At 32.5% G+C, this 17041-nt stretch overlaps 1 protein-coding gene across 1 annotated transcript in view; it reads right to left on the bottom strand.

Annotated features, from left to right (window-relative positions):
• LOC149418404 (limbic system-associated membrane protein-like) overlaps positions 1–17041 on the bottom strand; it is a 105022-nt gene that overhangs the window by 16394 nt on the left and 71587 nt on the right. The window contains exon 4 of the mRNA XM_089639107.1: positions 14759–14839. Within this exon, the coding sequence (XP_089495233.1) occupies positions 14759–14839 (81 nt within the window). The remainder of the gene's footprint in view (positions 1–14758; positions 14840–17041) is intronic.

Genomic DNA, 17041 nt, shown 5'->3' with positions numbered 1-17041 from the left:
CCGTGTTTGGTGACCAGATCTGAATAGATAAGAAATTCTACATCTTCTTCTTACCCACCCCCTTCCCTTCCCACTACCTTCAGCCTCATAACATACCCTAATTGGGGATGCCAAAGGCCACTCACGGTTGGGAGAGTCGGGACTATTTTGAGGTATTCACAAAAAAAATCTACGGAGCATCTTCCACTGTAATATCGGTAGAACCATGGCATGCACTTGAGATTTCTGTACATAGTTAACAATTGTGTACCTACTAATAAATTAAATGATTTCGCTGTACAGATTATGCCTGATGAGTGAGTTGACAAATGATTATCAAAATAAATAATTAATTGTTTTTTTGTTTCCAAGAATTGTGCCTACTTCTCATATGTAAATTAATTCTAGAGTTGGTAAAATCACCACAGTTCTAAATAGGTATATCAACACGATGAAACATTGGTTAAAAAAAACACGTATTACTTTAGCAAATCAACTCACTGAATGATTCCCCTATCTGCGACACTATAATTTACTGAACGAGGTATAATCTAAGGAAACTAATGATACTCTGTTGGGTATGAAATATAATACATTAACCACTCATTAAATAATTGTGTGGGTAGGTACATAGTCAATAAAAACTTGTTTAGTTTCAGACAACTCCACAAACTCACAAAAAATATAGATAAATATGTTAATGATAAAATAATTTTCATGTTAGTAGAAATTTACATGTAAATTTATAACGTACCTACTCACCTAATGCACATCAAGATATTGTATTCCAAATGAGTTCGAATAAAATTATTCCCAGAAGTAGAATATTACCAAAGCATTATAATAATTTAAAATAGATATATATTTTACACATTACATTTAATTTATCGCTTTAAGCTACCGACCAGTAGAATCTACATTACGTGCCAATCTTTTGAAGAATCGTTAGTAAAAATGATTTTTTTTTAAATTGATATGGTTCTGCCAAACAAGATTCTTTGCAGAAGTTGAACAATGTATGACGTATTAGAAGAAAACAAGCTTAGGTAGCTGGATGGTGTGAAGATAAACACTGCAATATTAGGTAGTAAGGTATCGGAGGAACAAGGTAAAGATATTTGAAGAATTTTCACTAAAAACAGACATTCTGTATAACCCAAAGAAAAACAGCACTGTTGGTCATCAAATACAGACAGGATCCGAAAAGCATCTCTCTTGAAGGGCATGCTTCTAAAATTAGTAGAAGATACAAAGTATCTAGGGCACATCATCAACAATAAGCTGACGGACAACGATGATACCGACCGGAAAATATGAGAGATCAGCATAAAGTCTAATATCTTCAGTAGAAGGTTCCGGCTTTGCAGGCCACGTGTAAAAATAATGCTAGTCCTCTCATTGTGTACTATATATTATACATGCGAGCTTTAGGCCAACTTTAAGAAGAGCAGCATGAAATGGCTGCGCGCGCAGTATAACAACGCCTACTGCATGATGTTTGGCCCTCCCAGATACTGAAGCGCTTCAAACATGCTCACGTAAGGGAGAGTACCTGGTTTTGCAGCTCTCATAAGAGCCCGGGTCGCAGGCTTAACAGAGAAGACAAACAACTCCAAAAACGTCCTTATCATGGAATTCAACCACAGTCCAGACTCAAGTGTGCATCGCAGCACAGAGAGAAAGTTGTTCTCCCCATCTTTGCGGTCCATATAAATCTTGTCGGCTCTTTCTTCTTATTATTTTAATAATAATAATAACTTATATTATTATTTTATTTTTTTGTAACAATTAGATTCAATGCTATTCTCACTGGGATCTCCCTTGCTGAGGATTTCATTTAAATATGATTATATTTAATAGTATGGATAGTATAAAGTTATCATAAATATATTAATTAGTTTTTTTTCTGAAATGATGACTGTAATATCCACATTCCGGAATAGACTCGTTATTATTATTATTATTATAGGGCAACGTTAAGAAATATATGTGGAATGGACATATAAGAGTATAGAGCAGAAGATTATGAACCTTTATTCAATGCTTGAATTTTTCTGTTAGAATTAGGTTGATAATCTTATCAATAATATTAGGTATATCTGGCCCATCACGTGCAAAATGAGAATGCTGCTATTGCAGCATTTTCCCGGATCGTTTCGACTCGTGTGGGAAAATTGTGAAATTTCCCCGAAGCGTTCCAGTAGAGACGGCCACAGCAAATAATTCCATTATTTCCCCCGTGGCCATATTTCGCGTTTGAGCCAAATTGCAGGCCCCGTTTCATGAAGAATGCATATAGTCAGAGCCCTGACCCCCGAGGCTGCCATGCATATTATGACCAACAATGATTTATTGATGCACTGCGATGTCCATTATTAATTTCTGTTCTTTCAAATCGAATGAAATGTTTTGTAGCTTAGCGGTTTGCACTTGAGGGGTGCTTAATTAATTAATCGCAGTTCCCTTGAAAGGTGATAAATGTTGTGGTATTAAGTCTGCTTGTGTCTGTGGTCAGGTACGTGAAGGTGAATAACCACAATAGGCCATTTTTGAACGGTTCTCGCCGAACTCTATTGAAATTTGTAAAATGTATACGTGTTCGTTTGCGTTTCTGTCTGATACGATCACTTTAATTAATTTACCAGACAGAACTTTGACTTTACTCTCTGAAGGAAGATTGTGGTTATCTTTTTCAAAAAGATTTTAAGAGATTTTTAACAATCGTGTTTAATATTTTAAAACAATGGGATATACAATGTGGGTACATTGATAAGATACTTGATATGATAAGATATGATAAGATACTTATAGATAGGGTTATCTATAAGTATCTTATCAGCGGTGAAAATATCTTGTCAATGTTTTACATTATTTCGTTAATATACCTATTTCTTTGAATGGTTAAAAAAAATTTAATCTTTGAAATGGTTACACGTGCATGAACTGCATACCGCCTTTTACATTTCTTTTTGGTCTATAAGAAGTTTTTTTATGGTTCCATTTGAAAATAATTATTTTGTGTTACTTTTTTTGTAATCAAGTTTGATTTGTAGAAATCTATTTTAATTTTCCTTTTATATATTCAACAATATTATTGTAAAATTTACAAACAGTTTTGCTGTGTAATTATTGTTACACGTGACAACTGTTTTGCCCTCTGAAGGCATTATCAAACCATATGCCTTCAAATAAATGTTTTCTGTTCGATTCTCATTCGCGGTTTTTTTTATTTTATTTATTTTAAAATAAAAAAAACTTTTATTTTTAACTTAATTTAATGTAGTGATTTATCACGGGTATGCTCTAGTATTTTATAAAAAAAATTTAGGCTAGTTATGGTAAACGTAGTCGATTAAAGCAGTTAGATAAAGTCAATTGCCATCTTTAGTACAAGCAAAAAGGTTAATATAAAGTAAATATCGGCGAGTAATCAAGAGCTGTTGACAAAATATACTAAATGAATCATTTAGCACTCAATTCGTCGTTTTCCTTCTACCGTCGCCGGCTGTTTGAGCCATTATTTCCGGTGGTCAAGTGCCTCCACCCCCTCCCACCCTCACCGCCCAACATGCGAAGATTCCCCTCCTCGCCCGACACATTAGCGCGGAAATATTTGATTCATTTCCGGCTGTTCCCCACCCCTTTCCTCGCCAGAAAGTAATCGATCGTTTTTCAAAATGTATTCAGCTTTATACACAAATTTAATTCTAACGGTCGAAGGCATGCAAATGTTGATGGTTTATTTAGTCCGAACTGTTTTCCAAGCTTGTCTTTCCATGTCAATGGACATGTGGAGCGGACCGAGTTTTTTTAACCTTCGACATTTTACGGATATAATATCTTTTTGCGAGCTTTTTCAGAAGGTTTATTTTAAGGTTCAAAGGCTCAAATTTATATTTTAGAAACAGATAATAATTATAGAAATACTTCATTTCGTTTGATGGCATTTTTATAGTTGACTAAACTTCAGAACGACCATTCAGGCACGAATTATAGTTTGTGTGGTAAACTCATTCACTCTGAATTTTTTTTTATTATTTAATAAGAATTGAAATGATGGCGATACATGTAATAAGTTTTGTTTAGTGTATATATTTTTATTATGGAAAAATTTAGTATAGTGCATCACGGAAAAAAAACATTTATGTAATTAAAACAAAAACCCAAGCAAAACACCAGATCGAACGATTTATTTAGAATACCACATTGTAAATCCAAATACGCGCAAAACTCTGTAATAGTACGTATCTGTGAAACTCACAATGCCTCTAGAGATGTAGACATTTTCAACCATAACTTGATATCATATAAAAATCAGCTTAATAAATTAATAAATTAAAATACTTTTATTTTATTCGATTTTTTTGTTGTTGTGAAAATTACATTATTATCACCCGTAGTGTATAGTATAGCTATGCGAAAAGTTGTATTTTTTCTTTTTGTTTTTAATTTTATGTATTTCTATATTATGTTTATTTTTTTGCCATTTAATATGTTGTGTAGGTAAAAAATACTAAATCAACATTTAACTCAATGGAACTTAATTGGTCTAGAACATATGAATATTTATTGTTGTAATTTTTTACTGTACGACTGTTTGCTTCCTAAATAAAAAGAAATATTAAAAATAAAAAAAACCTTAATCTAATTATCAAAATACAAAACGTATCAATGAATAAATAAAAGTTAATTGTTAGAAAAAAAATAATGATATTACCTTTGTATATTGAAAAATTGGAAATATGAGAGATTTCTTACAATCAAACTTAATACTACTCAGTTTTGTAAGACACTATGTAAAATAGAAATGTAAAAAAATACATGTACATCACAGACATAGGAATTAATTCATATGTCTATGATGTACATATATTAATTTTCTGTAATTAACCTATTTGTTGGATTCCGTTGGGCTTCAGGAAGTTGTATATTTTATATTGTAAGACAAAAAAAAATAGCATTTTGTTTGGTTTTTAATAATTTTTCTATGTTTCAAAATGTATCGCTGAAATAACGTTACGTTATCAGGAACCGTTATTTAGACAACTGACAAAATATCAAGCACAATTTTCACTTTGGAATTGGCTCCACGGCATAACATGAGAACATGATAATAATTTAATGATACAGTGTCAGTAATTGATGGATAATAACCTTAGAGGGGATAAAAATATTATGTTAAGTCAGGGATATAAAACTAGTGACTCGATCGTAAAATTTTTAATTAGTTTTCGACTAATCACCCTTTATCGAAAAATCTTAAAAATTAAAATAATACCTATATTTTGTTGAAAAAGAAGATAATACTAAAAATCTAAACAAAACATGAAACAGAACAAGATATAAAAATAATTAAAAATATAATATTAAGACGCTGTCTTGGTAAGACAGAAGATCCTGGGTTAGATTCCAAGTTGTGACCGTTATCTTTTCATTTTCTGTGTCTTGTTCTGTTTCGTGTTGCTTTAAGATTTGTTTTATTATCTTCGAATTCTATTAAATTGATTGCTATATACTTCAAAAGTGAATGAAAAGTTGTTCCAATAAAAATTTAATATTTTTTATTCGCTTAGAAAACTTAGGAAAATGGGCCTTTCATGAAAAATTCTTGAATCATTATCAATGATTGTCAGGAAATATTTTGTTAATTTTTAAAATCCTCATTATAAGAACATGGCTCCCGTGGTGGGGCTGCTCTTGACTTTAAATCCGAAGGTCGCGGGTTCAAATCCTGACGTGCGCACAGTAAATTTTATTTGATTAATTTGTGTTATTTCACAATTCATTTGCTTAAAATAATATATAGTATACTTGCGGCACGATCAAGAGTGAAAGATACTCTCAGTATTGCCCTGGTGTAAGACCATCATACATAATTGAAACGTGGCTTGAAATGGATTCAGCTGTGTTTGGTGATCAGATTTGAATAGCCAGTTATTCCCCCACCTTCCTCTTCCCCATATCCTTCCTCTCCACACTTCCCTTCAACCTCATAATATACATTTGGAGATTCCATAGTCTCACTGGCTTCAGACCGTTGGGAGCAGTTAAAAAAAAAAAACGTTGAGCTGGGGGAGTTGATTAACGCACCCGTCCGGAAAAAGGATAAACCCAATATCAGTTCCTTTAAATTTTTCTTTTCTGTATTTTTTCTGAATCATATTGCCTGAATATTATTATTACTGTTTCGATAAAATAGAGGTAAGATTGAGTCAAGCTCTAAAATTGTGATCAAAATACAGAATGTTAAAAAATATGTATGTAGGTGAGTAAGACTTTTTTACACAGCAGAGAGGTGTTAACGTTAAAAAATAAATAATAAAGAGTAAGTATTAACATTCAAATACGGTAATGAACGTTACAATAAGACAATAATTAATACGTAAAACCAAACCACACATAAAAAATAACAAGAAACAATGTGAATGTGAAAAGTGAAGTCGAGTGAAAACAATAGATTTTAGAAGTTTTGTAAAGATCGGGGGGTTATCGCTAAATACTTCCGTTAGATTGCTACCCCAGTGATCATGGAGAAATAATATTATACAGTCGAAAAATTTGAACGAGAGATTGGGAGAAGGATTCTTTTAAAGGAAAATTAAATGTTACATATAATTTTTTTTATTTTTTTTTATTCAATGGCAATATAAATTAATGTAAAAAAGATACAATATTAAGTAACATAAAGATATAAAGTGATGTAGTTTGTTCTCAGTCTTCTTCACTAGGTATTCCTGTTCCGAGGCGGACTGTAGGTTGTTGTATGTTGTTGATCATGATTTTCTCATCTTCTAATTTGTTGGTTCCCACAAAATATAAAATAAATTGAGCAGAAAGTATTTATGTTTGTTGTCTGTAGGTTGCGTTAGGGTTACTTCATAAATTTAATGATTTCCTCATCTTCATGTTTGGTTAGCCATAATTTGATGTCTTTTTTATACTTTTCTATTTCCATGGTGTTTTTCATTTCAATAGGAAGGGCATTGTATAATTTTATAGCATGGAAATAGTGGTTCATCTGGCCGAAAGATGTACTTAATTTTGGAATGTTTAGTAGATTTGAGGATTTCCTCCTTGTAGTGTAGGTGTGTTATTCAGCAAGGTATTCATATTTTTCTTTAAAATTGAGCACTGCATTTTTTGAGTACAGTTTTATAATGTTGAACACGTCAAATTTTTAAAAAATTGATGTCATTGTTTTAACGTCGTTCATTTAATTTAAATAAAGATTAATTTTTAAACCATTTTAAACACACTTGATTTAGTTTTAGTTTAGTGTAAAATTAATTATTTTTCCTTGCATTTAAGATGGTGTTGCGTCACTGAACCGTGTGACATCTTGCCGCTCATCTCCCGGCTGTGAGCTGATAATGCCGTGTATTCCTACAGTGAGGGTAGTGTGTTATGATCCATTACCCGCTAACGAGCCCACGTACTACACTCAGCACTCAGTCCGCTGTTAGATGAGCGTCCTCCCTAAGGACCGACCAACCAACTTGTGATATAGGGACTTCCGATCTTCAGGGGGATGTAATATTATACACCGCGCTTCAAGCTGATGGAGCAGGGTGGAAATATCACATCTCAGATATCGCTCTTAAACTAAACGAAGGATTTGTTATTTTACTTATAAGTACAGGGAGTTTAACGAAGTACCCGACCTTTTTAACCTGAGATACCAGAGTATGTTAAGAGTGAAGTGAAGATGAGCAGTGTCCGACAATACCGCAGCTAATTTCGTTAAAATGTCACTCGTGTATTATAGTTTAGTCTAGGCCGATGTATAATATATGTTTATATATATATACCTATAGTATAGAGTTCCAGTAGATTTTTTCTCGCTATAAGGATTTCCCTCTTTGTAGGCATTATGTAACAAATGAATATATATATTATCCTAGAAATACAAATTTAAGTAAAATTTGGCATCTTCCAAATAATTGAATGCTAATAATTTGTCCGTAATAGAAACATCTACAAAATAATCATTATTCAAAGAATATCACAAGAAACAACGCTAATTTTACATAAAGGTTTATTACCATAAAATTTAAATTATTTTAGGGTTCTACATTAGGTACCTAACCTTTATCCATTTTTTTCAGTTCCTCCAAGTATTCAGAAAACTTATTGAAATCTTTTAAAACCAAAAGCTTTTTGTGGCTTCGGTATCCTCTTGTTAAGCCCAGCTTTGAACTTATTTACGCCTAAGGATAAAATCCAAATATATCGCTGTAATTTCTTCCTAGCATTTCTAACGATAGCCCGATTTTTCAAACTGTGAAACCAATTTATTTTTATGGCTAGAAATAAGTTTTGTGCTTTTGGCGAACGAAACATACATTATTATAGCTCCGAGGGTGACAGAAATTTCGCCCCCCAATTCAGGTCTGTACTTGACAGTGTACTCGAGTTAGGTTGACTTGATATCCATTAGAAAGTTTAACTTGGAAAACTTCTTCATTAACCCCATAAGTGTCGGATTGTTATTCCTGCCACGCTAAAATAAACGACAGCGTCCATGTCAATGTAGGGTTCAAAGGCTTGGTACCACATTACACTATTATATGTCAAACAAATATTTAAGCTTTACGTCTTAAATCTCAATTTGAATCTAGTATTTGCGTGGATGTATGTGGTTCGAGATACATATCTGAACTTTGTTTCAGTTTGAAAAAGTAACATAGTGCTTCAGTGGTGTAGAAATTAACATAACTAATACCATGAACAAGTTTTGAGTTTTTCATGGTTAAAGGTATGTCACGAAGCAGATCTCTCAAACGCATTTTAAAAACCCCAAAAACGTAGTTCCTAGCAACACAGAATGACGCGCACATTCCACTGCGCAAGCAACGCCAAACACCAACGGCTTTCTATAGCCGCCGGCGACCAGCATTCTGAATCTAGCTTTGGTCTCAACAACATGTGTGTGAGGTTTGCTACAAACCGGTCTCGGACGCGGAGTGCCCGCAACATTATTAAAGCATTGCACGCGCACGTTTTGCGCGTGTGAACGAGCACCACCTTGGTTACTTCTCCACCATGACTGTGAATAACACCTCCATGGTCTCCCAACTCCTGCATCTCCCGGGACGGCTCATGCAAGCGTGTTACTTAACCTTTGCCCCATTATGTGCCTTCTTTTAATGTCTGTTAAACATGCCTGCCATTCACAGCAAATACGAGAGAGATTGTTCAATTCAATCAGCCAGGAAATAATTTAGGATGTATACTGTGTCCCCATGTGTGTTATACAATGTACCTGTTGACTGTAAATATACCCATTTATCATTCCTATAGGAGTTTCATTTGACGAGGGAAGTGGAGTCTAGATTGTTGAAAGTCCCCCGTGTAAAGACATTATTTGCCGACCTACCCTGAGCTTAGTAAATGGATTCTCTTGAATTCTACCTCTGACCTGCCAAAACCGGCACTGGAGCCCTACGTGATGCTTAGCATCAGCGCATAGCGTGGAGAGCTTCAAGTCTAACACTGACGCCCTACATGGTTCCTAACAGGTATTATGCCGTGTTGCGCCCCCTTCTTCTTTAGCCTTTAATGCGGTGCGAAACATTGTCTCAAAAAGTAGGTAGCGCAACAAATACTCCAGAAATAAATCACTATAATACCACAGACTTTCAAATGAATAGACTTGCCCCAACATGAAATCTGAGTGTCATTTTGACGAGCTGAACGCAAACCACATTACCATATTTTTGGCACTAAGTGGGATCGAGAATGCCTTGAATAAACTATGACATCAATTGCATATTCACCACTGAAGAGCGGACATTAAAATAACCAAACTAAAGTTCGTTAAAATGATTTGCAGCGCTCTCCATTGTAAGACTTTTCTGGACAGAATTTGAATGTTCGTTTTTAGAATAATAACCTAGCAGAGCAATGCTGAAATTGATGTAAGGTGAAATCTTTTGTAAAAGTGTCTAACTAAACAGTATACTAAAAAAAACATTAGTTCGTGAAACCAAGGTATCTTTAAAAATACTCCAATGCGAAGTTTATGTCTCCCGCACTTCGCTTTAAATTAAGTACTTTTAACAAATTTAACTAAGCTTCATAAGTAATCATTATAATAGGCAGTTTACTCTAAGGTCAGCAGATTTAGATGTTAGTAATCGTCTAATTGAACTTTCCAGGTCAAATCTAGCCGTATACTTTGATCGTTCTTTTCGTGTAACTGGACCGCTCATCTGAAATAGACTTCCCTCAGCTCTTACTAATCTCCAGAATTTGGCTGAATTTAAACGGGATTTAAAAACAACATTATTTAAAAAATCTTACCATTCACAAATCTTAACATCTTTTCGATATTTTATAATAAACCATATTCTAAAACTTCCGGTAATTGTTTGATTTCGGTTGCCTAATTTTACCCTTTAAAATGTCTGCTCAGAAGATTCTCATTTCTGACCACAAACTTCCTCCTGTTGTATATTATGTTTTTAGTTTTAATATTCTTGTTCTGCCCTGTCCTCCTATTATTGTTATTCTTAGTTTTCTTATCACTTTGTATAAACAGTTTATTTAGTGTTATAATATTAGATCTGTATTGGGTATACAGATGTAAGAATAATTTTAAGAACACGACCACTATTACTAAATTACCGTTTTTATGTTTGTTATACGAGTAGTGAATCGCACTTGAAGTGAAATGAAACTAAGCCGCACTACAATTTTTTTATTATTATTATTATGATTATGTATTATATACGAAAGTGTCAATGGTGCTGAGATCGACGAATCTTCAAAAAACAAATTCTAACATTTTTTTCAAGTAAAAAATTGCTACTCGTATTTTTTGTCAATTCACTAACCACTTTACCAATTTTTGTATTTTTTAGATTATTATAAACTTTCACCAGAGTGATTTTTTGGCATAATTTGCCGTATTAAACAAACGTTTTGAGAGACCGCTTGTCATAATGTGCCAAAATTATAGAACATATAAATATGGGATCTACGACGAAATCGAGGTAGATTCATTGTAATTTAATATTTTGAGGAATGGTACTAATTAAATAATACAGTATTAAATTTATGGTATTAAATAATATATATTGTAACTGCACAATTTGGTTAATAATAATATAGACTCGTTTGGTCGCCAGTGTAATGCAATAAACTCACGTAAAATTCAACCACTCTAGGGCCATTGTATCATGATTAGTTTAAGACAAGGAGGATTGTTTTGTTATTGAATAAAAGAGGTACGATGATTAATTTACATTTATTCAAAACAAATAGAGCTAGAGACTCTCAAATAACATGATTAGCATGATCTCAAGGGGTGAGCGGCAAATCGAAAAAATGATCGCACGGGAGGAATTTTAAAGTAGCAATAATAGAAAAAAGTGTGACATTGTGTATAAGATTGATGTCTGACCTTATTCAAATGAAATGGGCGTCATACAGCTCTTAGGAAAGAACTGTACAAATTTATCAGATGGACATGATGACCAGCGATTACATACAACTAGCTATGTCCGCCATCAGCGTCTCCCGTAAAATATGTCGACTGGAGCAGTTGCCCGTATCTCTTCCTGTCGGCGCGACCTCACTGTAAAGCTGTCCGATTGGTACTGGCTTTTGGGAATTATCTCTTGTGCTTTCTTCTAGAAAACCCATAAAGTACGAGTACCATAAATGAAGGCGGCCTTTGGATAGTTTTTTTAAACGGTAGCGGGGCAAAAGTGAACTGCTACAATATATATATATATATATATACAGTCGATCCAGTGGATAAGGCTCTTGTATCAGAAGTGTGTACGATACGGCATAATACCCCAAAAATAAATCAGTGTAACTAACTAACTAATCATCGCGCTTTTTCGAGGGCTAGGATAAACCGCCTCACACTTGTGTCTCGGAACACAACCTATGCGCTATCCACATTTATTTATTCAATGTTTATGAAAACAGTTTGATCAGTCCGTTAATGACTTACTTCCACTGAAAAACATATTAGCCGATAATATTTCCTTCAGTAAATAGTGATTTTTTTTATTTATTGTTATCAAGTTTAATTTGAAGAACTTCATTTTATTTTTAAGCTTACTTTTATATCGTTAATACTATTATTACTAAATTTACAAAAAAAAAGTTTATTTTTCAAAAATTTCTTCTGTGTAACTATCATTACGCGTGACAGTTGTTTCGCCCTCTGAAGACATTGTCAAACTGTTTGGTAACTTTTCTTAATGACCGTATTGTCAAATGGCAATAACCCTTATTGGAATAGCCAGATAAAAAGTGTACATCGGCGCATAGTCCCGCTACGTAAAAAGCTTGTATTATTATTTTAAATGGTGACTATCAATTGAAGTTAAAATACAGAAGCTATAAATTGACCTAAGGCATCCGGTCTCCACTGTAGAAAATTGAACGATATTTGGCAAGTGTAAATAGTTATGGTATTTCTAGGGAAGTATTTCTATGCACGAGAAGTCTGCCCCGGAAATGATAATTAAACGATGGCTGAGAAATTCGAGTTCTCATAAAATTTCATGTTTTCGCAACGCTTATTTGATATAATGATTCATTTTATAACTTTTCTCCATTTAAAGTTTTTCGATTTCAAATTCACATCAAAAGATAAAGGAAGATGAATGAGAACAAAAATAAAACTCGTTGAAAATGTGATCTCTACAATAAGTTTCTTTGACATTAATTCAAGTGTTAAATTATTCAATTACAAGTTTGTGAAGTCTTTGTTGTGCTTTTGTCAACGATATTTATTTTGAGTTCTACTTCAAAATAATATAATGCAGACAGTATTTAGCTACCTTTACAGTATTGAACGCGCCGTTAGTCTTGTTTGCTCTCACTGGCTTTGAGCGGATAGTAGAATTAAGATATCTCAAAATCTAATTGACCATATTTTTTAACGTAAAGAGGTACCTTAAAGTAAAGATGTACCTTATAGACTCAATGAAATTTTAAACGCTGAAAAATTGTAAATGATCTACTTCTCTCTGGTGCAATCTGCAATCACTTATGGCATAATAGGATGGGGTGGTGCACCTGATACATTTATTAAGCCCCTACAAATAATTCAAAAACACATAATTAAAGTCATATATAACAAAAATAAAACATTCTCGACTGACCTATTATACAAAAAATCTAAATTATTTAGCATTCGTAAATTATTTATATTACAAACAATGAAATATTTATTGTAAAACAAAAATAATTTCAAAATAAATGAAAACAGAATAAGCAAAAGAACAAATAATACATTTTACAACCCCCAAACAAATACTAAATTAATGCAGACACATAGCAGTTTCATTGGTCCTCGTACATTTAACCTTCTACCACTACAAACTCAAATGATAAATAAAACAATAGAATATGTTAAGGAGGTAAAATTATGGCTGAATGACGCAGATATTGAAACGCTTTTTATATAAATTTATTGATCCTTTCTACAGCTCACTTGCTGAAACTTTATAAACTATTGTACATAATGTTTTCTCTTTCCTTTTATAATAACTATAAACAAAAAAAAACTTTTTCTACTTATATATATTATACTTAGGTACTTGAAATATAGTAATGGTTTTATATTACCCACACTCAGGCAGTGCCTTAGTGTGTTTTCATTACTTGTGTATACAATTTTGGTAATATATATTATGTTATTTTTTACTGTCTATTATTATGAATAATATATGTAAAGAAATGAAAATAAATAAAGTATAAAAAAAATAAAAAATAAGTATTTTGGTAACGTAGAAAAAGAATCTAATTTCAATTATTTTATTAGTTTTTGTCTTCCACACTTGTTTGATGTTCAGTACAAACTTTACAAAAGATTCACCAAAGAATATTTTATTGAATTTAAATAATTTTTAAAGCAATACAAAAAAAGGTTTTTACTACGGTACCTACATCAATTTTTGCTAATAGATATATAATACTTTTTTTGGTTTGATTGAGTATTGAACCTTCCTTTCCAGGGACAGGTTATTAACTGCTGTGGACTGACTAAAACGAGTGAACTGCGCTATCACTTAAGACAAATCCTAATTGGATGGTCCGAGATTTATTTCGTCACCAACTGTATGTTTTTATAATGTTAGATAATTTCAGAGAAATACGCGTGAGTGCCACCAAAAGTTGATAGAATGCATTGTCATCGACAACAAATCTATCTGCTGAGTTTTTGATCGATCGGTAGTCGGGAAGTGGGTTAATTTCCACTTTATATATTCCATTTTTAAAATTCATTTATTTATTCATTCAATTAAAAAACAAAATCAAAATTGAAATAGATTTACTTAATCAGTGAACATATTACTAACCGACGCGACGCCTAATGTTAGTGAAACATAAAAGCAGTTTAATTTGTTAAAAATGTAACAAGCAGTAATTGTTGAATGAAACACTAGTATATATTGAATTATTTCGCGGATAAGAGATAAGCCGCCATAGCTCAGTGGTCAGAGCTATCGACCGGAAATCGAAAAGACACGGGTTCAAGTCTCGTTGGCGTCATGTATCTTTTATCAGTAGATTTTTCAATGTGGATGAGTGTTTCAGGCTAATAATTATTGCTTATAAAATAATTGATAGTTTAATTTGTTTTTTTTTATGTCGTTGTTATCTGCACCGATGTGACATCATTAATATTGCATACAATTATACACAAAATTCTCCCACTATTGCAGAATCATCTGGATCCGCTGGACCGATCTTACAAAAAATTAGTTTCTTATTTGCTACCGGAATAAATATGAAATTTATATTTTCTTACCTGAAACCGCTCATCGTTCGTGTATGTAAACATTCCTGACGAGAGGATGTGCCAGTCTCGTCTCCTGACCCATGATATTTGCTGTAAAAAAGAGAAATTACAGTCAGTTTTTAACAGTTTTTAGAAATCTTTTCTTTGTATGTAGGTATCATCTGTCATCGTATTTCAAGTTCGAAATATTAAAAAAACCTGAAAAAATAAGAACCAACAATATTTCCAAAAAATAAACATACCAACACTAATAATAATTATAATGTGGATGAGTTACGGTCAAAATACGATTCTATATAAATCGAACAGAACAACACATTGTCTTCTCCTTGGGAACATCTTTAGTTGAGTTTTTAAAGTGGATGATGCCATTTTCCTCAAAATGAGAAACAATTAATAGAGAAAAAAACATTATTTTCTTAGATTTCGCTCTCTTCCACTATTTATGAAATGAGAAAATATATTTATATAAGCCATTTTATCGTATTATTTCCAATTTTTTGGAAAAAACCTGTAAAAATATTTACTAATGACAGGTCAACCGTATTTAATTTGTTGACCTTGTACAGCAACAATGTTCACCATTGATTAACCTGGGGTAGATGTTTTTAACCCTTTACCGGAATCTTACATCATTCTGACAAACATAATATGTGGAATCATGGGTCCAAATAGACCAAACATCAAAATACATTGTACTTTTTAATTAACCCACTGTATGACGTCCCCTGTTACCCCCTCCCCCAACTGTAATGTATTATGTAAGTCGTAGGTTAAGAAATATTTGTACCAGTCTGATGATAGCCTTAACAGGTTGAAACCGGTTACGGTCAGATATAAAACAAAGAGGAAAAATTTTTTAAACCGTTTATTATATTATTTTAATCAATGTTATTCTAGTACTTTTTGGTAAAGTAATAAAATTTGCTTCTTTTATAAGATAAATAAACTTTTATTTATCAACATCCTTAATTAACAATATCTTTTGAAACACATTTTATTTATGTTACAAAAATAAGAAACAACAAAGTATGTTCAAATCTACTGGGTTCCACGTTTTTCCCTTAAACAAAAATGAGAATTTATTTATAACATGTGTGTTGAAAAATTACAGCCTAAACTTAAGTCGTAAAAATTGGAAAAATATTTAATTTGAATATATTTGTCTCGATGTTTCCCCTTTTTATACGTTTTTTACTGTTTGAAGCCTCCCCTAAAATAAATCCGAGGAAACATTCAATCAACTACGAGCTCAATATTTGCATTTTGACCAAACAACAGTATCTTGTCATTGGTGTATACTGTATATTTTTCCTGAAAAGTCCTAAAAATATAAAATAGACGAAGATAAACAAAACACAAAAACTAACGTAACTGGTATCGTGGGTTCATTTGGACCCGACAGCCAAGCGTATCTTAACATCAATTAAACTTTAACGATCTTACTAATAAAACTCACTAAACGGTGTTTTAGTTACACATTGTACAAATATATTTCACTGTTTATTTAGAATTATTACTAATAAAGTATTGTATTTTCAGACATAAGCGCATGCGCTACTTTTATGCATTAGCACCATGCACCTCAGTTTCCCCGCGAATGACTGTGTTGGTTTGTCGTAAGTGATTAAAATCATGTTGTTATCAATAATTTCTCTTCTAATGACCAATTCACTATTATATTAGTATAATTCAATATAAATACTAATAGCTGTAACCTGCAACTCGTTGCTGTGGCTCAGTATATCTATGCAGATAGCGAAACAATAGCGCGTGTTGCTTTTACGTCCAAAAAATTGCGCTGTTTTTCAAAAGAACGTGTTGTTTACCTGTCACAGGTGACATCTATATAAAATAGACATAAAAAACACGCGCGAATTCGAATGCAAAATTTTGTCACAATGTCAAAGCAACCATTAAGAACTTTCGGAGATATAAGATTTTAAACAAACAAACATTTACATTTTTGTTTTAAATATATGGACTAGCTGTACCCCACCATGCGTTGCTGTAGCTCAATCTGTCTGTGCAGATAGAGAAAGAATAGTGCGTTTTGCTTTTTTGTCCAGCAGATGTCGCTGTTTTTCAATTACCTGTCACCTATGTGACATCAATGGAAAATATACATATAAAAATAACGCGTATTCGAATACAACATTGTTTCACAATTTCAAAGCAAACGGTGATAGAACTTTCGGAGACTTTAAGCAATCTAACATTATAATTTTTTTTTATACAGATTATTTGTGTTATTTTTACCAGTTTTAATCCATTAAAAAGTCATATTGTGAA

Source organism: Hesperophylax consimilis, chromosome 13 (assembly GCF_061612785.1).
Source record: "Hesperophylax consimilis isolate HC1 chromosome 13, BYU_Hcon_1.0, whole genome shotgun sequence".
Taxonomy (NCBI): domain Eukaryota; kingdom Metazoa; phylum Arthropoda; class Insecta; order Trichoptera; family Limnephilidae; genus Hesperophylax; species Hesperophylax consimilis.
Note: the sequence above shows the minus strand (reverse complement) of the source record. Positions and strands in the feature narration are given on the sequence as shown.